At 40.7% G+C, this 25,261-nt stretch overlaps 2 protein-coding genes across 4 annotated transcripts; both read right to left on the bottom strand.

Annotated features, from left to right (window-relative positions):
* Window positions 1-268: 268 nt before the first annotated feature.
* On the bottom strand, window positions 269-14,525 carry dbpa (D site albumin promoter binding protein a). Of its 2 annotated transcripts, none has more exons than XM_027143995.2 (4): window positions 12,902-14,525; window positions 11,432-11,848; window positions 4,912-5,177; window positions 269-3,847 (listed from the first exon to the last, which is right to left on the bottom strand). In XM_027143995.2, exons 1-4 carry the CDS (start codon window positions 13,077-13,079, stop codon window positions 3,632-3,634), a joined length of 1,077 nt encoding a protein of 358 aa, XP_026999796.1. In that variant the 5' UTR covers window positions 13,080-14,525; the 3' UTR covers window positions 269-3,631. The 2 variants fall into 2 exon arrangements, with proteins under 2 accessions (XP_026999796.1, XP_026999797.1); XM_027143996.2 differs by having other exon boundaries at window positions 4,930-5,177; window positions 12,902-14,058.
* Window positions 14,526-15,295: 770 nt separating this feature from the next.
* Window positions 15,296-24,497, bottom strand: znf865 (zinc finger protein 865). 2 transcript variants are annotated; one of them, XM_027143867.2, is made up of 4 exons: window positions 24,134-24,497; window positions 23,556-23,646; window positions 21,448-21,685; window positions 15,296-21,159 (listed from the first exon to the last, which is right to left on the bottom strand). In XM_027143867.2, the coding sequence occupies exon 4, from the start codon at window positions 21,106-21,108 to the stop codon at window positions 16,558-16,560; it is 4,551 nt and encodes a 1,516-aa protein (XP_026999668.1). In that variant the 5' UTR covers window positions 21,109-21,159; window positions 21,448-21,685; window positions 23,556-23,646; window positions 24,134-24,497; the 3' UTR covers window positions 15,296-16,557. The 2 variants fall into 2 exon arrangements, with proteins under 2 accessions (XP_026999668.1, XP_047672612.1); XM_047816656.1 differs by having other exon boundaries at window positions 21,470-21,685.
* Between the last annotated feature and the right edge of the window lie 764 nt (window positions 24,498-25,261).

Genomic DNA, 25,261 nt, shown 5'->3' with positions numbered 1-25,261 from the left:
GACACTGATGATGTAAGAGTGAGGAGGTCTGGGGTGTTCCAGTTCATCACCAAGGTGTTCAGTGGTGTTGAGTCAGAGTCAGGGCTCAGTGCAGGACACTCGAGTTCTTCACTCCAACCTACACACACCATGTCTTCATGGAGCTCTATGCTTTGTGTACAGGGACATTGTCATGATGGAACAGGGTTTAAGTCTCTTAGTTTGTAAGGCACTGCAATCGAATGAAAAGATCTGCACTTTGTAACAATACACAAAAACCAAGCTAGGGTTCTCATTGGTGTATAATGGCAATCATTTATTTATTGGTGTGTCAGGAAAAAAGCCAGAGCACATTTTCCAGCATCTCCACAAATAGAACATTAGATATTATTGGTTCTAATACATTTGTATAGTGGTGTGCTCTTTGTATTTGTAGTTAATAACAGTCACAACCAGGGACCTGTTAATATTCCACATGGAAAGAGGCAAAATATGATGAATACAATACCCGCAATAACAACTGGTAAGAAACTTGTCAATGGGGGGGAGAAGGATAAGCTACCAGTGCCTGTGAAACTCCTTTAACATGTGTAGAGGGTAATATAGAAAAATAGCACTGCCAAAAGTTTCCATTTAAGCTTCTACAAAGATTTGATGTAACAAAAATCATACTCCTTTGATGTGCGGAAGGAAAAGCTGCACCAAGTCAATGCTGGCAGATGGAGTAGATTTAATTCTTCCAGAAGAAAAAAAAATCTGGTTTGTTTTTACCAGCTTGTATAAACTCACACATACAGTGATTTAGGTGATGGATGGCACCAATGATGTGTCCAACGATGGCACCGACGATGTGTCAAATGGCAATATTTGTTTTCCGAGATGGTGTTATTACTACAAAGGTGAGCATTTCGTTAGAAACGAGAAAAAGGAATAGAGAAATAGTAACCGGAATAATATAAAAATTGATAATGATAGCAATAATAATAATAATAATAATAATAATAATAATAATAATAATAATAATAATAATAATAAGAAGAAGAAGAAGAAGAAGAAGAAGAAGGATTTAGAAACGAAAGAACAAGAAATAAATGGGGGAAATGACATTGTCATGTGCAAATCAACACTGAGCTTTTTATATACATTGTCCTCCATAATTATTGGCATCCTTCATAAAAATGAGCAAACCTGAATGTATAATATATAATATAAACATTACACACCGCAATGAAAATCTTCCACTCTGACTATTTATCTTTGTTTATATTTGTTTTTTTAACAAATAATATTTTCTCTTAGACATACACGTGCCAAAACGATTAAGGAATATTTGATATAAATTCAAACAATCTGACATTATTATATATTACAATATGACAATTTATATTATTAGATTATTTTGCCTTGGCACAGGAAATCTGTTGTTCTTGAACCATTTCCTGTTTCCCTGGGATAGAAATATGAGGCCGCACACATGGAAAAAAAATATATATATATATAGTTAAAGACAACGAGGGTCATGATGAACTGTTTCACATGTTATAAAAAGGTTAAGAAAGCAAAATAGTTTTAACAGAAACGTTTAGAGAAACACAAAAGCAATGTGTTGCAAAGATCCTCTCAGTCTCTGGATTTGGATCCAGTTGAACCTGGTACTGAATTGTACACATGTACAACCTTAAGAATAGAAAGGAGTTTGTGGGCAAAGCGTCCTCGACACGTTTCTCCGAACTCTTCTCGTGAGATGTAACTGAAAGAGTAATAGATCGTTCTGAAATGGTTTTCGAAATAAAAACTAACTTTACAATGTTAACACAATCTCAAAAAATTCACATATTGCACATGTTACGTTTTTAAGTTATCCATTTCTGTTAATTTTCTTAAAGGGTGCCGATAAATAGTATTTATTTATTGAAATTTATTTATGATTGTATTTATATTAAGAGCAGCAGGAGGGAATTAAAATTCTCTTAAATATTGTGTTTTAGCAAAACATTTCCATTAGGTTCGTTTGAAAATTTGTTGTGTTTCCAGAGTTCGGGGTGTAGGTCCTTTTTTTGTGATGTAATAGATTTCTGTATATACTACATTTATGCAAATTACCTCTACAAATCACATATTCACATATATTGATATTTACAGACATATCTAGTGATATAATATTTTCCTCTCATACAGGTCATTAGAACTTTGATATAATAGTATATTCTTTTTTCTTTTCTTTTTTTTACAGTAGTATCAGGGTGCATTCATTTTGTTAGAATATAGCTTGGGAATTTACATCCAACACTTCTAATAGATTAAGATTTCTCGTACGATTTAAACAGAGACACGGTTAGTGCAAGGAATCTGTACCAAAAAAAGGACGACACGGGTATTTTTTTTCCGTGCTGATCATACAGTATAGAAAAGAAATGAGCTACCATGCAACACACTCACTGCCAACTAAACTTGGACAAAATAAACGCTTTAAAACCAGAATCGGTGGAAAACGTCAGAAAATCGGCGAGTGTGAGGAAAAGAACGAGGGTGTGAGGGATCAGGGAGCGTTGTGCTGAAATAACTGTGTGGTATTATGCGACTTAAAAAACATCTGGTTTTGTGCACATGCAATCCAAGTTTGTGTGTTTACATGGAATAGAAATTTGAACGCTTAAATATATACATGGAAAATCTTTTGTACATCCGTTCCTCATCCGTAATGTTGTGACAGGGTGTAAATGTCCAGACCTCCTGCTTTTCTCCTTTTTCCTCTCAAATCTGGGACAAAACACACGAAAACTGAAGGAAAAAAAAATCCAACATATAAAATTAGGTACAAATCCGTAATGTGATTTCAAAACACTTAGGTTTGCTTCGGTTTGCTTTGAGTTGCTCTGACGCGTTTCTGTCCATCGTGAAAGCTTGATGTGATTCGTCTCATTCTTTCATTGCTGTATCACACGTTCTCTCGTTCAGCCACACTACACAACCTGATTTCAGAAACATCTTCGTATAGCCCTCTTTCTTCACAAATGCCCTGTAAACCCACCCATTTATATAAAATATAGAGGCAAAAATTATTTCCAAAATCTCTTTCCCTGTCTGCACCTTTAAGTATAAAAATATACAAATTTCCTGCCTAAATCTTTATGCTGTCTCCTTCTCCTCCTCTTCTGTTCTTCTGTTTCTTTCTGTCCAAAGCCGTGTCAAAAATATACAAGGTCTTTTCTTTTTTTTCTTAGTCATAGAAAATATTACCAGCATCATCTGCAGAATCTTCTGAAAAATAAGGAGAATAAGAAATGCTTGTGAAGTCCGAGCAACACTGAATACCGAGTCGACGACGTCCCTTAATGATTTAGGATTTAGTGTAATTATGACAGTCAAAAAAAAAAAAAAGAGAAACAACTCATATGAACGTGAACAGTGTTTCTTCTAGACTTTGTGAGCATTCCCTTTCACTGGGATTTCTGATCTGTTAGCAACTGAGTGCTGCATCCATGCACGATGCCACACGTTTAAACAAACATGATTTGCAAGTGTTAAAGTGCAGGTTTAGGAAAGAAGAAAAAAAACCTCGGCTAAATTTCTGAGCGCTGGTTTGACGACCTGCCCTTCAATTGTCATTTTTTCTAGAGACCGAACTGCTCCTTCTTTCTTTCTTTCTTCTTCATAAGTCTCCGTGGCGATTCTCATATTTGTTGATGATGTTGCGACAGCGCCCGAGCTCTTTGCGCATGTCGGCCACTTCCTGTCGGAGCGCGGCGTTCTCCCGCTCGAGGAAAGCGGCACGGACGGATATCTGGTTCTCCTTAAGGCGCCGTGCGTCACGCGAGCGCTTCGCCGCCTCGTTGTTCTTCACACGTCGGCTCCAGTACTTTTCATCCTTTGGGACGTAAAAAGAAAAGTTGGGTTGGATGAGAGATCAGGATCAATTCAGTTCATACTTAAGTAAAATAGATCTTTAAATCACAACGCGCTCTGGGAACAGTTACTGTACCGTCACTACATTGAATTATTTCCTCTTACTTCTATTCATTCTTATTTTAATCATTAAGAAAACTGGTCATTCTTTAGCCTCACGGCTTCTTCATTAATGTTAACCTGCTGTACAAGATTGTGCTACTTTTTATTACTCGGCACCGCGTGGGTAGATTTCAGTTTGCTAACATAAGACAATAATGCATTTAGCGCAACTGCTGCTACTCCTGTAAGAGTGAATATTTCTGACTTCTCATTACTGTGATGTTAGTGTAAACAGGGACACACACACACATATACACACACACAATATATATATATATATATATATATATATATATACACACACACACACACACACACATACATACATACATAACCACACAACCACACACACATACACACATAACCACACAACCACACACATATGCATATATATGCACACATACACACACACACATGCACACAGTGTTTTGACACTTTATTGGGGTCCAAAAGTCTGAGAGCGCTGGTGATAACGCTTCTCTCTGGCCATCATTTATAATTTAACACATTATTATTTTCAGTACTGTTATACAGTCACTAACATTCCGAGTGAAAACTTATTTTCATGAGATTCTTAGTACTTGGTTTTTGGTTTTCTGTCTAGCATTCGATATGTCTCCTTTTTGCTTTAACGACAGCGTGAACTGCAGCTGACACGGACTCCACAAGTTTGTGTAAAAGCCTATGATCCATTTTAGTGTCATCTGAACACGGCTTCGATTGAAAAGAGGAGCATCTGTCCGTTTGTTCAAAACCAGTAACCTGGTCAATATCATAAAACATGATTTAAGCCCTGAATGAAACAAAGCACTGAATTCATATCTGAGCTTAGAATCAAACCCACAACAGACACATTAATAACTTGCAATAAAAAAAATAAATCTGTGTGTTCTCAGACATTCGGACCCCACTGTGTATACGCACCGACTCCACACACACTACCTTCTGCTCATCGGGCACCAACATTTTGCGAGCCTTCTTGATCATAGGTTGAGGCTTGAGCTCCTCCTCAGAAAAGCAATGCCGACGTGGGTCAAACGCCTCCTGACCCGGTACGCTGGACAGGGCCAGGTCAGCAGGGTCAGGGTCAAAGTTCACCATGACATCTGCTGCAGGGGCACCGGTGCTGGGTACTGGTGGAGGTGGGCAGGAAGAGCTTGGTGATGGGTCCTGCTGCATGGCCTGTCCTCCTGAGGCAGACACAGACATCACATTTTAAACTTAGGTTACAATTTTTTTTTTAACTAAACATCTATGCAAAATGAAAACTCCACCCTGAAAGGCATTAAATTATCTTTCTACTGAAATAGTTAGTTAGTTACCTTTATTTAACCAGGATAAACACTCATCAAGATTAAAGACTGCAGCAAGCGCTGGACTAGAAATTCACAACGTAATGCAACTCTATGATGTAGTTTGTGTGGCAGAGATTCTGCTTGGCTAGTTAGTGCTCTACCAGATGAAAAAGACCGTAATGTAGTCGGAGTGAAAGTTGATCTGTTCTGAACCTGATCTGTTTGAGCAGAGTGCAGAGATGAGTGGTGTGACATTTAGACAGACTAAAGCCCTAAAGAGCCCCTGCATCTGTATGGACTAAACGCTGAGGAGTCTGACTTCTCTGAAATCATCTGCTTTTCCCCCCAGGAATCCCAGACAATTCACGTGTGACCTAAAAATCTGTATTTGTTATTACAATTTTTTTTTTCCTCAAATCTGAAATCTTGCCCCTAAGATTTATAGATAAAATGTAAATGTATTAAATGCACCACATATATATTTTTAATTTTTTTTACAGTGAATATAATTAATTTATTAGTTTTACAAATTATTTAGTTTTACAAATCAGTGAATATAATTAAATCTAATTCATTTAAATATTATTTAACTTGTATATAACTTTTTTCACATGCTAATGGCATCACTATAAGTGAGCAGTGTGGGTAATGTTGGATACCGTCGACCGACAAGATCGCGTGCTATGTTTAAATATTAATATGAATGCCGTGTAGGCAAAATTATTCCTTTAACAGCTTTATAAGTGTGGATTGTATTGTGCCACACTTCTTTATATTGTAATGTTCCTGTATAAATCTTCTCAGCCTGATTGCAGTAACACATTACAGCCACCAGGGGTCAGTCATAAACCAGGCTACATTGCCAGCATTTTGTGGGTTTCTTTTTTCCCCCCACAGCAATGTTTCTGACACCTCTACTGTCAATTCCATTTTTCAGGACAACCATTTTTCATTCAAGTACAAAACCATTTTTGACAATTTCAACAAATTGCAGTTTTTTGCATTTTTACCATAATAATAGATGCTGCATGTATTCCATAATAATACCTGCCACTAAGTATGAACAACTGTGTGACTTTGTGAATGAGCCTTAGCTGCTGTATCCCCACCTCATGGCCAGTGTTCCTGGAATCTACCGCAGCCCTGTCCAGGATACAGTACTACATACTAAATGCCTCAACACCCTGCTGAAAAATCCAGCTAAGTCTGACTAGCTAGCAGTCGCCAAAACACAGGCCAAACTGGTCCAACTGGTCAAGATTGATTTGCCAGATAAATTTAAAATAATTGATGCTAAACGGAAAGAGATTCTGAATTTCTGAGCAACATTGCAGAAGAGAAAATAACACAACAATAAGGACTATATTCTGGCAGCTAGTAGCTCAGAGGTTCCCAAACTTTTTTGGCAAATGACCAACATCACATCACCTCTGTGGGGTCAGGGTTTTGTTTCCTGCCGCTGTCCTGTGTTTTGGGGAGTTTGCATGTTCTCCCTGTTCTTTAGTTTCCTCTGGTACTACTTCCAAGTAGATGTGTGTGATTGTGCCCTGTGAAGGTTTGGTACCCCATCCTGGGGTACCTGTGTGCCATGTGCCCTGAGTCCCCTGGGATATGCAGACTCCAGGGTCCCTGTGATCTCATGTAGGGTAAACTGTACAGGAAATGGATGGATGGATTACTGTAACAGCAGCATCTATGCATAACACGAGTGCCTAAAACCCAAAGGAATATTCCTTGCACAGACTTGCACGGGAAAATCCACAGCAGTATAGCGTGATATGGCCTGGCTCCTGGTTTATCCTTGATGCCTGCTTTTGCTTGTGAGTGCAGAAGCAACAAGCATGTGAGCTGCATTGTGCATACACTCGCTGCATACGGAAGATGTGAAGCGAGCTATACAGCAAGTCAGAGCCAAAACATCCCGAACAACCAGGAATTTCAAAAGGTAAAACGTTCTGTGATTTTAATAAACAGAGTTTACAAAGGATTATGAGCTTTGTCTCTTTAAAAGTTCTCCTGTTACTCTGATTGCTGTCATGGGCAGTGTCTCAAATCTAAATCTCTGGCTGTACGTTCAAATGTATATCCTAATGGAAAGTGGTGGGTCAGTTAAGGTGTTGAACTAGTGCTCAGAAGGTTGTGAGTTCAAATCCCAGCGCTATCACTGCTGGGCCCCTGAGCAAGGCCCTTAACCCTCGACTGCTCAGTTGTATAAAATTGTAATAAAATTCAAATGGCTCTGAATGGGCGTCAGCCATATACTGTAAACGTACTCATCTAGAAATTCCAGAACGCTGGTACGCAAAACAGACTTTAAAAGAGGTTTGAAGAAGACAGCAGAGGGTTTTTAATTTCAACACTAATTTTAATGGGAAAACTGGTTAGAGCTGGAACTCAAAAACGATGTAGAACAGTAAATATGTGATTTGAGACACTGTGATATTGTTTAAATACAGACAGAGACTGTTTAACATCCACTTTTAGCTGAACTACACAAGTAAAAGCTAGTAAACAGAAAAGCATAATAATAAGCTTTAAACAGCACATATTCGTTTAAACCTGGCGGTAGACTTTTAACACACAAAATCCCACGCCGATATTTTGATAATATTCATTCGTACAGCTGGTCTGATCATACTGAATTTTTTTAATAGGACATTTAATGACTGTTGATCCAATCGTAATCCAATTTTAAACAAACCCCAGCAGCTTCACATTCAGGATTTAGGTTGCTTTAAAGCTTGACAGACAGACAGACTCGTACCAGAAGCGAGCAAAGGATCCTAAGACTTTCTCTAAAATGGCCTTGAGTTTTGCTTATGTTGCCTTCATGTGCTATCAGTATGATCCGGCTTCCGACTTCTGAAGCAGTAAAAATAAACAAAATCTGTCACTCAGTAAAGAAAATGTTCTCTCCTCTGCCATGTTGAAGGTTTCAGACTTGTCCCATCTTGAAAACTTTGGTATAAGGATGATCTCAGAGCTTTCCAGTCGTAATTACGACTTAAAAAGTTGTTTGTGAGAAACTTCCTATATTTTATTGTATTTTTACGATAATTGGTGTAGCATGCGACGATATCGTGACTACTAACAACTAGCTTACCAAAACAGCCGATGTTAGAGAACTAGCAATAAGATTAGCAAGGTTCTGCTTTTTAAAGTCACATGAACACATAATAAAGTTTTTATTCTTCTTCCTCAACATTTTTTGTACCAAGGAGTAAAAAATCCTACGTTTTAAATATAATGTGTAAATATTATTGTTTTTAGAGAAATATATCAATTCAAGAGATAAATGATAAACCTTTAGGTCTAATGAGAATGGCAGAGGTGACGGTGGTGAGGCAAAATCTCCCCGAGACGATATGGAGGAAAAGCCTTGTGTGGAACCAGACTCAAAAGAGAACCTGAGACTTATGTTAAACGATATTCCTTTATTTGCACTGTCAAGACCTTTCTCCAGGTTTTGTCTTTAACTATATATCTTCGTCCTGAGCAACATGCTTTTACACATTTGTGATACACCCACAAGCATACAGACGTACACACGTGACCAACCCCAGGATGGCTATTCGTGAAGCTCTAGTGCACAGATTCCCAGCTCTGGTTCTGGACTATTTCACATTGTAGTGTTTTTTATCTGCTCCAAACGCAACTGATTCAACTACTAAGTTCATTAAGAAAACTCACTTCCTGAGTTCAAGTGGAGGGAAAACACACAACAGTGCAGAACAGGGGCAACTCCATGTCCAGGGCTGAGAAGCACTGCTACAGCGCGTAAACACGCACATACACACAAAGCGTTTCTTCGATTTTTCTTCTGGTCTTATTGCCGGACAATATATTATATTGTTGTTTCTGTTTTCTGTGTGTGTCGTGTATCACGTGTCTGTCAGAGAGAAATGACAAAGCTATCTCTCAAAGTCACAGCTACAAGGGATTTGCTCTCGCGCTCACTCGCGCTCTCTCTCTCTCTCACACACACACACACACACACACACAATATTGGCCCTCCCCTTTTTCATATGCCCCTCCCTTCCCCTTGCTCTCTCCCCTCATTGCTCTCTGCAGCGGCACGTGAGGAGTCGCCTGCACATGGCCTCAACGTGTGAGACACAGAGCAAGAGGGAGGACCAGGGAACAAGCTTCAAAAACACGCAAAGAAAACACATACTGCTGGAGTCCACCCCCTCCCTTTCCCATTTGCTGCCTCTTTTTCTTTCTGTTTCCTTGCTTATTGCCTCAGCTGTTTTTTCCTTTACTCTGTTTTCTGTAGGACCTCTTTTCCAATGGATCTACAATTCTAGATTATTCATATCAACATACAAGATAGAAGATTAAAAAGAAAATATACAGAAGTTCAGCTGAGGGATAAATTGCTTGCTCAGGGGCTCAACTGTGGCTCTTCAGCTGTCCTGGGATTTGAATTCACAATGTTCCTGCCACTAGCACAGAACATCAGTCACAAATATACAAGGATACTTTGATTTTGTATTGATTTTAAAACTTTTTTCGACTCAACAATTGAAATAAAGTTCAGGCACCATGCAGTCACACTAACACCCCTCTCGATATTCACAATAATTAATGATAGGTTCTGGTATCTAAAACCTCTGAAGCAATGAAGTGCTTTCTGGTGTCCCTCAAGGTTAAATGTGATTGTAATGTTACATTGGTTAATACCATCAGACTACTGGGCTCAAATTGTTCAACTCCTACCATTTAAAAAGGATCTCTGGGTGGTTATTGTTTGGGGTTTGATAAGTAAAATCAGCAGTCTAGGTGCTACATTATTTGTATGAGTCCTGCTGCTAGTGTATGTAAACCAACTTCGCTGGTCAGGTTCTGATTAACATCAACACTGAAATCTCACTTCTTTCATATTCATTGATTTCTGTTTTTAAAGCTTTTGTTAACAAAAACAGTCATAGCCAGCTTGCTATAAAAAGGAACATTTTTTATTTTGAATACAAAGGGCAATGTTTTAGCCTCCAATTAACCCAAACGGTTATAAAAAAAAAATGATGCACAAATAGCCATGTGATCAACTTTCAAATGTAGTGGCCTATTTTGCAACATTTGGACTGGAGTTTGGAGCAAGCTCCATTTTATTAAAATTTATTGCACTGGACATGAGAACCCAACTGCCTCTGGGAAGCTAGTTTATGCCTCACTGCAAAATTAACCAGTGAGCCTGTGCAGCTCAAATCCATAACAGTGCACATCCTCCTGGAGTCAAGATAAAAACATCCATAGATCTGCAGCCTTCACCCACTTCTATCTGCACAAATATATGATATATGACCAAAGGTTTGTGGACACCTGAACATCACACACCCATATGTTTTTTCCCCAAAACTGCACACAATTGTATGAAATGTCTCTGTGTGCTAAAAGATGATCAGTTTCCATTCACTGGAACTAAGAGACTCGAACCTTGTTCCATCATGACAAAGCACAGAGCTCCATGAAGACATACTGTAGTGTGTGAAGGTTGGAGTGAAGAACTTGAGTGTCCTGCAATGAGCCCTGACTCTGACTCAACACCACTGAACACCTTTGTGATGAACTGGAACACAGACTGAACCCCAGACCTCCTCAACTCACTAGAAGCTCAAGTGGTTAAGGCTCTAAAAAATTGACACTGTTGGGCCCCTGAGCAAATTGCCATTGTTGGGCCCTCTTGTTGCTGAATGAACACAACTTCCCAAAGTCACACCCCAACATCTAGTGGAAGGATTTTATAAAATAGTGGAGCACATTAAAACAGGAGAGATGTTCAGCAAGCACATGTGGGTGTGATGGTCAGATGTCCTTATAGTAATAATTTAACCCATAATTTTTTGGCTATTCAGATCCACCTCCACTCGCTGCCCAAAAAAAACCTGGACAAACATGTACTAATATACACACTCCTTAAAGGTCAGTGGTTGCCAGTGGCATCAGTGCTTGCCAGTGTATAAAAATTACACCCCTTCAACACTTAAATTGATACTGACAATCCACTTTAAGTTCAACTCATGACAAGCCTCAATTCAACGCATGGCCACAAAATACATACATTTGACCAACAAGAAATTTCCTCAATGCATGTCAACGTGTTATTGCCAAACTACAACAATTATCTTAGAACGCTGCCTAATGCTTACCTTGCAGACACTCAGGGCTTCCCAGCATTCCCGGGGTCGGGACCTGTGGCACATCTAGTCCCAGAAGTGAGGATGAGGAGGACGAAGATGAGAGGGAAGAGATGGAGGATGCAGAGGATGAGCCTGGAGACGGTGAAGAGCTCTGACTTGGAATGGCTGATTGCATGCTCTGCGATGGGATGAGAGCCTGAGCACCTGAGGTGTTCCCCAGTGGCATGCACCCCATGCCGTTCTCTGTCAGGAACTCCTCCAAGTCCATGAACTGCCGCTGGAATAAGCCACCATCACATGGTAGAGTGCGTTCCCACAGCAATGGCCCCAGGAAAGTGGTCTGGGAAGAGGTGCGAATAGAGCCACTGGCCCCATTGCCAATTCCACCCAGTGAATCCTCATCAGAGTCCAATGGTTTGTCTTGATCTATAACAAATTCATATATTTGGGTTGTTATATTAGAAAGACTTGCTGCCATCTTCTAAGCCTAGCATTCTGATTTATAAGAGTTTGTTGTAATAATGGTATTAGACCTTAAAATGCATGCTTCAAAATCTATAAATAGAGATGCTTGTTTATAAAGGGTGGGTGTCACAAACCATACAAGCTGTAGGCTTAGAATCAAACCTGGTATCTGGGCTGAGGGGTGAAAAGGAGGAATGACAGGAATAGGACATTGGCTAGGACATCAAAACAGTGGTAATCAAAGAGTGAAGTGTTAAGGTGAGGTGGTCCGAGGTTGATAAAAAAGAGCTGTAGATATTGGAGGAGGGGGACTAAAAGGAGTAGGACAAGAAGTGAGAAAAGGAAATTGTGTGGGTGTATTTGAGGGCGTTAAATAAACGCTGAAGAGAAAAAGCTCTGCAACCGGAGCCAACATACAAATCTTCATGTGAAAATTTGAGCTATCCTTACTGACAGTGTGTCTTTATATAACTTCTGCATTTTAAATCTGAAGAAGCTCGGAAGGTTTTTTTATTAACTTCACATCATCATACATTACTGAGATCTTGACCGCTACAGGCAGAAATGCACATTAAATGATGTGGATATTTTTTCTTAGATGAGGAAGGCAATGCAGAAAGAATCACAAATTGCATTTTAATATTAAAAAATAAAATGTGACTATAATGAACACAATAAAATGCACATTCATTTTGACCACAAAATGATCACTAATTAAATTATTATACATGTTGGCGAGCTGTATAGTAATTACTACCAATTTAGACTACATCACTGAGGTTGTAGGCCTTTAAATTAACACTGAGCGAGAGAGAGAGAGAGAGAGAGAGAGAGACACACACACACACACAGACAGAAAGAGACACACAGACAGAGAGAGAGACACACAGACCGATAGAGACACACAGACAGAGAGAGAGACACACACAGACCGATAGAGACACACAGACAGACCGATAGAGACACACAGACAGAGAGAGAGAGAGAGAGAGAGAGAGAGAGAGAGAGACTCACCGATCATCTCACAGCAGTCTTTCCCTCTGATGTCTCCTTTAATGGGAAGCTGGAGGAGAGACTTTAGACTGGCCACTGTGCCCAGGTGACCATTGGGTGCTGTAGTAGGACCAAACTGTGCACTGCCTCCAGAGGGGATATCTGGAGGAGGTAGAAGCTGAGAGAGAGGCCTGGACATCGCCTGATTGTACTTGGCTTGGGTTCACTTTTAAATCACAATCACAAAGCCCTGTAAGTGATGATAAGGAACTGCGTCCGGATGAAGCAGCTCAGCTGACCATTGATGATAAGGAGAGGGTTTAAACCTCAAAGCGCATCCTGAACGCTTCCATAAAGTGCTTTAGTATTAATCCATTTTCCTTACAATTTGCACACGGACGCAAAACGATGTCCCTATGGAGCAGCACCGAGCTCCATGTTGTGGTTGAGGAACCGTTTAAACCTGGCGCCCAGGACGCGTCTCGGTCTCTGTGCTCAACACAAGTTACAGTGAAGGAACAGAAGCTGGCGGTGTTGCTGTGTTCTCCGGAGCTTAGTCCGTTTATCTGCTGCTGACATTTTACACCAACTCCAGCTGGAGCTCCTTCGGGCCCGGACAAGCTATTATTCCCGGAAAAAGCGACTAATCTGGAAACGCCAGGCGTCCATTAAAGCCAGACGCGTTTCAGGCGACAAAAAATCTCCAAATCGTCTCTGCGCTCCAAGTCTCCACACGTCACTTAATAACACACACACGGGAACGATCTGATCTGCTGTCACGTGTCTCTTCCCTGTCGTTATTTATTTGTTGTTGTTGTTGTTGTTGCTCTGCTGTTGTCACCCAGCGCCTGGTCCGTGTCAGTGGAACGAGCGCACGGAATCGCGGCTACACGGTCAGCTGGAACGAACACGGGCGAGCGCGCGTGACGTCACCTCTCACGGGGGCGCTGCTCATGTATAAACGATTACAGGTGGGCGTGGCTCATGAATATTAATCACGTCAGCTTTGGCCAAAGCGCCCGTAGCACAGGCTGAGTATATACACTCATATACACATATATATATACATTAACGATGGCGCACGTTTTCCTTATTGTTCTGAGTTAAAATGATGTAAATGCATGCGGTGCTTTTAATGACAAGTTTATTTTAGAGAGAATAAATAATAAATAAAAATATATATATATACTGTTTTAAATAGCATGCATTAAAAACGACAATTAAAACTGATATCGGTCATCATAGTTATTATTATGTTTAAAAAAAAAAAAAACTCGTGGCCCAACTGAAGCACATGGCCTGTGCACGCGCGGTTACTACCTTACCGGCAGCCATCCTGCGCTGTGATTGGACTAAAGTAGGTCACTGCTCACCGATTCCTATTGGTCCGATTTAAGAGACTAGCTCCTCCCCCTGCTGCTCCCTCTATTGCTAGGGCCGCGTGAGACGACAGTAAAGCACCATCACGCTATATAGTGTAGATCTAGTGGATTAATGCAACAACTACACAGTCTGGAGATCCAGTGGCTTTTTTTTCCCAGTTTGTAGATATGTTACTGGACATTTTATACGTAAATAGGAGAGGGGGATGGAATGTATACATGTGTAAGCCATGGAAATATTCTGTACAATAAATAAGATTCTCGTATACAGTAATAACACACAATATGATTTCATTCTACACAACTTTATTTATATATATATATATATATATATATATATATATATATATATATATATATATATATACATATATATATACATACATATATATGTATGTATGTATGTATTTATTATGTGTGTAATTTTTAAGTACTGCAGCGTATGAGGATTTTTCAAGATCAGGAGTGGTCAGATATGGGTCCTTTACCACCATCTAGTGAACAGCTTGTGTACTAGAGCTTCATAAATGTGAAATAGGTTTCAACACCTCTAGCTTAAAAAAAGTGATGGGGGTTCTGGATCTGTACGTTGTAAATCAGTTTAGTGTGATTTGCATCAGTAAGTCTAAATGAGGTCATAGTCTTTTTTTTTAGGGGGGTGGTGTGGGGGTAGGACACCACATCAAAGACAGGACTGAACTCATTCCACGTTCACTGTTGCACCAAGTGAGAAACTCGAAGAACAGACGGCTGTGTGCCTCTCCAACGGCAACCCTGCAGGCATTCTCCTCCCTGCCTCTAACGGCGTATGGCACCGCAGAGGGCATGTGCCAGAACATGTGAGTGGGGAAATAGCTCCAGGAAGGCAAGGCAGCAGCACTGTGTGTGCCAGGTTCATACCACCTGGTCGATTTTAACCCTTTTCTAAACTCCCTCTACACCTTTTACTGCCAGGTCTTTCTCGGTCATAAGGCAGAGCTTTAACAAACAGGGTGAGGTTTTATACTTAAAAATAATATCAAACTATCCTGCGTGACTTTCAGTTTTTTTATTGGTTTTTGGTGTGATTTACTAGTTTTTGCTGTTGCAGAAAACAGAAAAAAACAGTTTAGTATTTATATGCCATATTTTAGTTTACTGAGATTACACTGGGACAGAGGAGCTAAGCAAAGTATTGAAATGTATACAATAGTGTTGGGGACCTGTGCTATACTTGTTTAGATTAGACAAGGGGGGGGGGGGTTAAAAAGCAAAGAAAAAAGAAAAAAATAATCACATTGATACATATATTCCCCTCATCTTAAAACATACATACACGCCCAACCACAAATAGTACAAATGATTAAAAAACTTGCACTCTGAGGAATAAAAAAAGCAACAAAAACAATTGATACATAAAATATAATACGCATTTTACAGTACGGACTGGTTTCTCCACTCTTACTCGGGCCAGTCCATCACAACCAAAGATATAACACTTGTCATAGAAATACCTACAAAATTACATATTTCTTAAAAAACAGGTGACATTAAACTTATTGAACATGGCATCTATTGAGCTATGGTGCCCCCACCCCATCTGTTATGCAATGATTTTGACATGATTTGAACATTTTGAGGCAAGGAGTATTAGTTTTCCATGTTATGATTTGAAAACCTAAGTGTCTTAGTATGTTTGTCCTTAGAGAATAAACAATTATTTTCAACAACTTTCCAACCAGCAATATTAGTCCCAGGACAAGCATTTCTATAAAACACAAGACTACTGGGGGTAGGGCACAGGCCACAAGAAACAGAAAGTTACATACATTTGAAAATAAAAGACTATACTGTCCAAAATTTTTAAGTAATGGGGAAAGTCACTTAGCGGGGAAAAAATGTTACCGTTGAGATTAGTTCACTCTTACTGGTTTGCATTCATTATCGCAAAACAAAAAAAAGTTACGAAAATACGTAATGAATGTTTTTAGAGGATAGAGATGCTACTATAACAACAAAAGGTGCTACCAAATAGTCCCATAATCTAAAATATTCTTCCCCTTTGGAGAAACCATGTTTCAGATCCATGTCCTTTATGGATGTGTGTTTTGTCTTTTCTTTTTTAGATACAGGCTTAATGTTTATGTTGTAATAAGAGAGACACTCCCTTGGCTGACACCAGAGACCATCTTTGAGAATGGGTGACTGTAAATATGTAGTGGATTCAATGCAGAACTTCCACTGTGCATTAGGGGTCTCGAGGGTTTTAAAACTCATCAGTTTCGACGGTCATATTTTCTTCAGAGTGAAAAATACTTAGTGCCTGTAATCTGCAATGCCACCTGATCTTTCCATATAAAACTCTCCTTTCTGAGAATAAGTCCCCTTTGGTGTTTTTCGTCCTCCGCCAAATCGTCTACAAGCAAATTTATGCCTCTGTAGTAGGGCAGCATTCCAGAACCGTGAGGGGCATTGGGGGCAAGAGAAGGATCCTTGGGAGAGGTGCCGAGCCCGATGGCGAAGAGCTGAGAGGAGCCTTCGAGAGCGCTTACCACAAACTATACACCGCAGGCGAGCCCGACAGCCATGTTTCCTTGGTGGGTGCCTTATCACACGGTGAACTGAATGGGTTATACGTCGTGTAAAGGTGGTGGAAGGACAGATAGGGCATGTAAAGAACCTTAAGGGAATCATCAAAGACCTCAAACCTCTCACTTTCAGCCCACCCACACGCCAAGTACCAACTCCTAAATGAATCCCAATTCCACCAGTATACTTGGCCCACTTTAACTGAGCTATCCACCTTTTCCGTTTAAGTTGCTGCTGAAGCCTGTGTTTTTTTCTCTGCAAAAATCTATGCCATCTTGTATTCTCAAATTCACTCAACCCGCCAATCAGTTGCCCCCCACCAACAAATCTAATTGTTTTCTTTTTTTTTTTTTTCTTTTTCTGGGCAACATCTCCATGCGCTTGTACAAGTTGATGTAGATGCTGGGGCTGCATTTGGAAAGAGTGCTGCTGGTGTTGATATTGAGAAATGTGGAGTGGAGAGGATGAAATGTGGATATGAGGTGGAGCAGAATGAATCGGGTTTCCAGTAATTCCTTGATAAATCTGTTGTCCCTTACCGCTTACAGGCTGCTGATGGGTAAGAGGCCCTATAGTGGAGTGTGAGTAGTGAGGGTGTTGAGTGTGTGAAGGGGCATTGGTATTCGCACTATGAGGACCTGACTCTGGTGTGTAGAAGAGTGGGGAATAGCCAGCAGGTTGTGAGTGTAGATGCTGTGTATGAGCAATTGTCGAATGTGTTTGCTGCACAGTATGACTTTCAGTATCTGGAGCCAGACTAAGAAGAACATTAGTGGCAGCCTCACTTTCTGTTAAGGACGATGCATTTCCACCAGATCCACTTGAAGTTGGCTGGGGGGTTGGTCCAGCACGAGCTAAACCATGCTGAGATAAGCGATGCCTTGTCAGACTGTTAGAGTAAGCAAACGCTTTTCCACAGACCTCACACGAAAACAGCTTCTCCCCACCATGTTCATGAATGGCTTGGTGGTGAGCAGTCAAATGGAAGTGATGGCGAAATGACTTCCAGCAAATTTCACAAGTATAAAGCTTAGGAGGGGGCTGGTTGGATGTGCCAGCACTGGATCCTTGAGCTTTATTTTGAGAAAAGGGGTAATATGATCCAGGGGCTGTTTGACTGCCATCTTGATGTACTGTCCCTCCTTGATTTGCCGAAGACTTGGTTTTACTCCGTCTTGGCTTGAAATCCCCTCTGAGATGCAGCTTTTCATGTCTTTTCAGACTCTGTGCATACCCAAAATCTTTTCCGCAAAGGGAGCATTTGTAGTTCTTCTCCCCAGAATGAACAGTCTGATGTTTAGTAAGATGGAAAGGCTCTCGAAAATCTTTGCCACAAACATCACAATGGAATGGCTTTTCTCCTGTATGAACACGCTCATGCCGGCGGAGAGTCTCGCGTCTGCCAAAGCCACGCCCACAAACAGTGCATAAATAAGGCCTTTCTGCTCCATCCCCACGAGCCCCATTCTGGTTATTCCGCCTGCGCTTTACAGCCTCTCCCGAGATACCACCAGGCCTAGGTTCCCTCTTTTGTCTGGGCTTTCTTGGCCTCTTCGGTTTGGCATTAGATGTGGCATTTTGAGAGTTAGGCTGCTGCTGCTGCTGAGCAGGATGAGACAAAGGCATCATGGATCCATTCAAACACTCGTCATTTCTTCCGTTTCCTGCAGATGTAGAAGATGGGCCACCCAGAGACCCAAAACCAAGACCCCCTAATAACCCTCCAATTATATCTCTTCGTTCCTCTCTTCCACCACCATTGTTTATTTCAGGCAAGACGGAGGCAGCAGCAGCTGCAGCTATCGCAGACATGGCACTGCTGGTGACTTCATCTTCTGAGTCATCTAGAAGAGAGGAAAGAGGAAGATGGGGCTGCTGTTGGTGATGATGATGCTGTTGCTGATTTGGAGGGTGTGGGTGCAAGGTTGGAGCTAGGGGGGCTTTTCTGAGGGCAGGGCCTGACATGCTGTTAGTACAAGAGCCATCTCCAGAGTATGAGGTAAGGCTACCTTGCGTTCGACGATAATCATCAACTCTATAGGGTGTTTGGTACGGATCTCTAGAATACGCCGAATTATATTTTCCTTCTGGCTTATCGCCAGTATTCGGATTGCCACCTCTCCCCTGTCGATACAGGCCATCACATGACATCTCTGTTGCACCTCCCTCAGCTTTCTCATAACCCAATTCTTTTTCATCTCCTATTTGTCCACCTCGGTATTCACTGCCTTCCACCTTGTCATCAGAACTCACTGAACTGCCATCACTGCTTCGTGAACTTGATCCTCTGCCAGGTTTGCCACAGGAGCCAGAAGCGGCATGGTTAAGCAAAGAGGTACTCTCTCTAAAGCAGCGATCACAGGCTGGACAGCGGTAAGGTTTTTCCTCATGAATTTTCTCGTGACGAGTAAGTGATTCGCGCCGGTTAAAAGACCTCTCACAGGTCGAACAAGCATATGGTCGGGCACCAGAATGTATAACGCCATGCTGAAGGAGATGTCCTCTTTTCTTAAAACCTTTCCCACATTCACTGCAACAGTATGTCTTATCTGGACTTGGGCATGAGGAGGAAGGGTCTGGATTGGTCTGATTTGGTTCGTGTTGATGATGGGCATTTTGCTGATTCATGCCATCTTGTGTCGAGTGAGGGAGACTTGTATCTGACTGGTGTTGATGGACTGTGTTTGGAGTTGTGTTAACGCTGCTATTGGGACCATTACCCCCTTGTTCGTGGCTACGTATGTGTCTACGGAGACTAGGGAGGTGTGTGAATGATTTGCCACACTCTCCACAGTGATAAGGCTCGGGCTGAGTAACAGTGGGAGTCATTGCAGACTGATCATCAGATTTGGGTATCTGTGAAACATTTGATACCAAAACAGAGGCAGAATTTGAGGAGGGGGCAGAGGAAGAGACAGTTGAAGAAGAGGAGGAGGACGGTGTTGAAGATGAGAGGATTGAGGGGTCAGTACCAAGACCTCTCATGCCAACCCCTGCACCTCCACCAACAAGGCCAGAAGACCCATCATGACCATGTGCCCCAGAGCTACTATGGCAATTAGTACTACTACTACTACCACTACTGCCATCAGTTTTCCTCTGGGGCAGGTATCCAGCCATTGCTTTCTTTCTCCTGCTGCCACTACCTCCGCTTCCTCCAGCCGCAGAGGTACCATCCCCTTTCCCATCATCCTTTGGGGCAGAAAGATGAAGTGGAAGTGGGAGAGGAAGACCCGCTTCCTGTTGCATTAGGGAAGCTAGCTGATTGGATGAAAGAACAGGGATCCCTTGAAAATCAAATCCACTAAGTGGCGATGGTTGAGGTGCAGGATGAAGAGGGTGATGTGGGTGGGCATGGGTGTGAGGGTGAGATAATGCATGTGGTGGTAGCTGCTGCTGTTGCTGCTGAGGCTGAGGGGTTGGGTGGCCATGTGTGTGAGTGGGGTGAAGTGCTGGGGGAGGAGCTAGACCCGTGTTTGAGTCTGTAAGACCTAGATGATTATGGGGACCCTGCTGAACTAGGAACTGCTCAAGGCTAGCATTGGTATGCATTCCAGAAAGGAAGTATTGGTTGGCTGCAAGCATGCAACTAAATTGCTGGTGTAAACTACGTGCTTCAGACGGAGCCCCAACCAGTCCAGCTACTGTACTACTGCTGGTAGCAGGGTTATTGGAAGTGGTGGTTGAACTGGAGGGAGAAGGTGTTGAAGAAGATGGTCCAGGCGACGGTTGAGGCACAGAGAGACCAGGGTGCAGGGGTGGTGGGGGAGGTGGTGGGGGAGCAGATGTTACAACTCCTCCAATTACACCAGAACCACCAGTACTAGTACCTCCTGCAAAATCAAACCGTCCCATCCCTGAGTGAAGTTGCTCCTGTGCTAGAGCAGCCTCTGCAGGGTGAAATGGACGCAAAAATTGAGGGTATCCAGAAGCTGAACTGCCGCTGCTGCTCATCTTGCTAGATTTGCGAGAGCTTTGTGAGGAAGAAGCCTGCGTTTGTTGGGGGATGGGTGGCGGCGGTGCACTCATTTTGGCAAAAATTGACGAGGAATCTGAAAAAGCATTACTTCTAGATCCTTGAAGAGAACCTAAGCTGAGCCCAGAGAGGAGAGCTCCAGAAGCCTCACCCTGTTGTTGCTGCTGCTGAAGTTGCTGCTGGTGTTGAAGTTGCTGTTGGTGCTGCAGCTGTCGTTCAAACCCTAGGCCTTTGAACTGATGAGCCTGGTGACCACTAAGCATTTCTAAAATGTCCATAGGGTACTTTCCAAACTGGAACATTTCCCTCACTGTTGAGGGACTCTCCTCTGGTTCCTTCTGCTTCCCTTGTTGCTGCAGTGAAAACAACACAACTGCTTAATTAAAGGATTTGCAAAAATTGGTCATTCAGTTACACTGATATTTATCTCAAATTCATAAAACTCTATTTACATGCAAAGAGTTATTCAACAGATCTAGTCTCAGGCACACACACACAAAAAAACAAAAAAAACATGCACTCCTGGTAAATCAGTGGAAGCCTAAGCCATTTCATAATCTTCTAAGTCATATATAATCCACATTACATTAATTACTGTATTGATTTGTATAACAGTATATAATAGTAATCTAAAATCTTACCGGTGAGGGAATGTTCTCTTACTTATTTATCTCACAGGCATTTAAAGAAATGGTCCCCATTTGTGTGTTCCTTATTAAATGTCGTCTCTGCAGTTCAGTTCAAATCACAGTGAAAAGGTTAAAGATGCAATGACACAATGTCCACTGAATGGGATGAAGAACGAAGTTGGAAGACCAAGAGCCAAGTAGCGCTATTATCCCGTAGTTCTTGCCTCTGTATGATGTCAGCAACCTCATTCTAATAAAAAAAAAAGTAACACAAAGATCAAAATATAATTCTGATACAGTATAAAGATGAATTCGGTAGTCAAATAGCCAAGGAGCTCACGTGACTGCTCAGGCTGCAAGAAATAAAGAAAAGCTGTGGGGGATATAAATATAGCTAAAGATTTTAAAGAATTTTAACAAATGTTATTACAAGTGCCTACTTTACATACCTTAGTTATTGAATAATAATATAATTGGCAATATAGGAGTGTTGAATATACCATTTCAGATTCATTACTTCAATTTTCTGTCATAAAGTCCTCCACTCTTCTGGAAAGGCTTTCAACTGATTTTAAAGCATGGCTGAGGGGATTTGTGTTCATTCAGCCAAAAGAGCATTAGCGAGGCCAGGTTCGGATGTTGGAAGCCTGGAGCACAGTTGGCATTCCAGTTGGTCCCAAACACATTCAGTGGGGTTGAGATCAGGGATTTGTGTAGGACACTTGAGATCCTGGGTGAACCATGGACCTTCATGAGGGCATGGACACACTGGAACAGGTTTGGACCTCTTAGCTCCAGTGAAGGGAAATTGTTATAATACAGCATGAAAAAAAAATTCTATAAAATTTTGCACAGCTTCACATTTTGTGGGGAAGAAGCACATATGGGTGTGATGATCAGAGGTGTCCACAAACATTTGGCCATTTATTGTGTGTCCATAAAAGGTAATCTTCTGAATGTTCACCTTTCGCTAGGCTTTTATTTAAATAATAAAATTCAAAGTTGCCATTATTGGTTGAAATATTTTATTATCCTGCTGTACTATTATTTAACTTATATGGTATATATTCCTACAAGCTCACAATGCCATAGAACTAGCCTCTGGCAGCGGTGTCAGTTCTTTCACATCTAGGTCTGTAAACTGTGGAAAACATCATTCCAAAGTATGAACATTCATTCTAGTATCTCCACAGTCAATCTAAGCTGTTGTTCTGGTCATGTCTTATATAGCCGTCACACCCCCAAAATCAACACACCTGTCATACACCATGTCTGTTGTCTTCTCTACTTCTATATTCACTTTTTCTACCGATAGACCACGGATTATAATTCCCAAATTCAGGACACATTGGGTCAAAATCTGAAACTGGAAGAAAGCACCAAACTAGACCGTGTCGTACGTTTCTTGTAGAAATGCATCACAAAAAATGAATAAAATAAAAAATAAATAAATAAATGCACATAACATACACCGTGTAACATGGCACAGTTTTTGCAGATGATTATTTATTTTTAAAGATTGGGGGGGGGGGGGGGGGTCCGGCAGCCTTATTCAATCCATCCCAGATATAAAATCACTGATATAAATGTTGAAAACGATGTTCTCTTAAGATCAGAAATATTTAACTGCTAAATATCTAACTTCTTACAGGAATATCAAAAGCATCAGATTTCACTATACACATCATTATAAGCATATTTACTGCTACAAATTCATTACTGTTAAATCATTAATACACACTACTATAAATAATAATAATAATAAGAAGAATAAGGTGCACTGGGACATGCATCTTATTCACTTCTAATGTTGCCAAAGTAAATAAACGAAGCTTTATCGAGGTGTCACTGCATCGTCAAGTATTTTAGAATGAAAAGAAACTCAATACAAAAATATTTGATGAAAATCCGAGCAACGTTAAGAGTTTCTGTTTTATATGTCAGGATTAACCTCGAAACACAGTGACGTCTGTGTCACACATACATGCATACATACACGTTTAAATAACTTCACCTTAGCACCTTAAAGCTTTGATTTAAGCAATGCAGGATTGTGTACAAATATAAAACCAAAGCCCAAAGTAAATAAGTAAAATTTGTTGAACGAAGGAGAAACTCACCAAAGTCGAGGAGTTGTGCTGAAAGTGTTCAGTGTCGGTGCTCTTACTCCGGTTACAGCGAGTTTTGTCTTAGCTCGGATAAGGACACGGACTGAAGGGAATGAAGGCTTTTTTATAATCACATCCCTCAAAAGTACAAAATAAAATATTTAAAATGCTGAATATATATATATATATATATATATATATATATATATATATATAGTGTGTGTGTATATAGCTAACGCATATCAAAATTACAAGCAAGTCAAAGACATTTTAGCGTAAAAACTAATAATAATAATAACATACGAACCGTGTTATTTATATTATTATAAAATATTATATTGTATAGTTTAGTTTATGCTTTAAAATGTGTGTGTGAGTGTGTGTGTTAGCAAGCCTGCTATCGAGCTAGCTTGTTAGCTAGCAAGCTAACGTTAGCTAAATAAACACGGTATTCTGTTACAGCGTTCATCGGTGCACCGTTAAACTAGACTCGGTACGTGGTGTAGCTTCGTGTACGAGCTTCTTAAAGTACACCACGAAAAGAGTTCATATGCAGGAGAGAGGGAGAAAAAAAGGCGCCGAAAACGTACATGTACACAAAGGCGGTTTCCGATTTCAGGTTAGCGGGTCATTTTTTCCTCCATCCTCCCGTCGAAAACAGTTTCAAAGGCCTCTCCATTGGCCCGACAGCTCTGTTGTCGCCCCGTTAAACCAAACCCCAGTGTTTCCGCTTCGGATCGCTGGCTAATGCTAACCGATCGCTTTGACGTATATTCGCTCTCTAAACCGCGCATGAATCGAATTCGTCCTTCGTCGGGTTTCTCCTTTGCTTTAATCAGAATTATTAGCCAAATATTTTTCCCCCTTGTGTCATTTTTTTTAATGTCCCCGTCTTCCTGTAGGCGCTTATGTTCGTTTCACAGTGGTCGTTTCCGGGCAGTGATACAGTTCCGGATGGTGTCGCACGATAAATCGTCCGGTTTTTTTTTTTTTTTTTTTTTTGTATTTTATTTATTTTGAAACGTGATAAATTGTTTTGCAGGATTAAAAAGTACATGGTTTTTTTCGACTTAAGAGTTCGAGATTAAAAGTATTAGTCGAATGTTACGTTGCGTTTAAGACTCGTCTTAGTGCTTGGAATGACAATAAAATGGATTAAATAATTAAATATATTGCAAAAACAAAAAAATGTGCAAAAATAAATAAAACTCACGCGAAATGTGTGAAACTTTTCCATACTTTTTGCTACTCTAATATAAACCGACTGAACGTTTTTGTAATTTTGTAAGTGTAATTAGTGTAAAACTACTACTACTAATAATAATAATAACAATAATAATAATAATTTTGTTATTATTATTATTGTTATTATTAGTAGTAATAATAACAATAATAATAAAGATTAAAAACAGTTGTCTGGAAGGAACAACTTAACTATAATGAGGGGAAATGTAGTACAATAGTAAGGCATATGTTCTGGTTGTAACAGTACAGCCAATGTCACAGCTCCGAAGCCATTTTACCCACAAGCTGCTCTGTTTCCCCCTTTCTGCAGGACTCACTTGACCCTGCCCCAAAATGGCGAACGCCACAGCGACGCCTCATTCGCTTCCTCGTGCAGCAGCATATTCGTCATACACGGTTAAAAAAAAGCTCAGAATACACGTCTAATTGCATTATTTCTATTTCCACTCTACATATGTACAACTCTAGTATAT

The sequence above is a fragment of the Tachysurus fulvidraco genome, chromosome 7 (assembly GCF_022655615.1).
Source record: "Tachysurus fulvidraco isolate hzauxx_2018 chromosome 7, HZAU_PFXX_2.0, whole genome shotgun sequence".
Classification (NCBI taxonomy): domain Eukaryota; kingdom Metazoa; phylum Chordata; class Actinopteri; order Siluriformes; family Bagridae; genus Tachysurus; species Tachysurus fulvidraco.
Note: the sequence above shows the minus strand (reverse complement) of the source record. Positions and strands in the feature narration are given on the sequence as shown.

Bases quoted from the DNA above. Each gene is read 5' to 3' on its own strand.
- znf865 (XM_027143867.2), bottom strand. From the start codon at position 21,108: ATGTTCCAGTTTGGAAAGTACCCTATGGACATTTTAGAAATGCTTAGT.
- dbpa (XM_027143995.2), bottom strand. From the start codon at position 13,079: ATGTCCAGGCCTCTCTCTCAGCTTCTACCTCCTCCAGATATCCCCTCT. The intron at 11,849-12,901 runs GTGAGTCTCTCT...AATTTGTTATAG, and splicing joins AGACTGCTGTGAGATGATCG to ATCAAGACAAACCATTGGAC. The intron at 3,848-4,911 runs GTGCGTATACAC...TACGTCCCAAAG, and splicing joins AGGTAGTGTGTGTGGAGTCG to GATGAAAAGTACTGGAGCCG.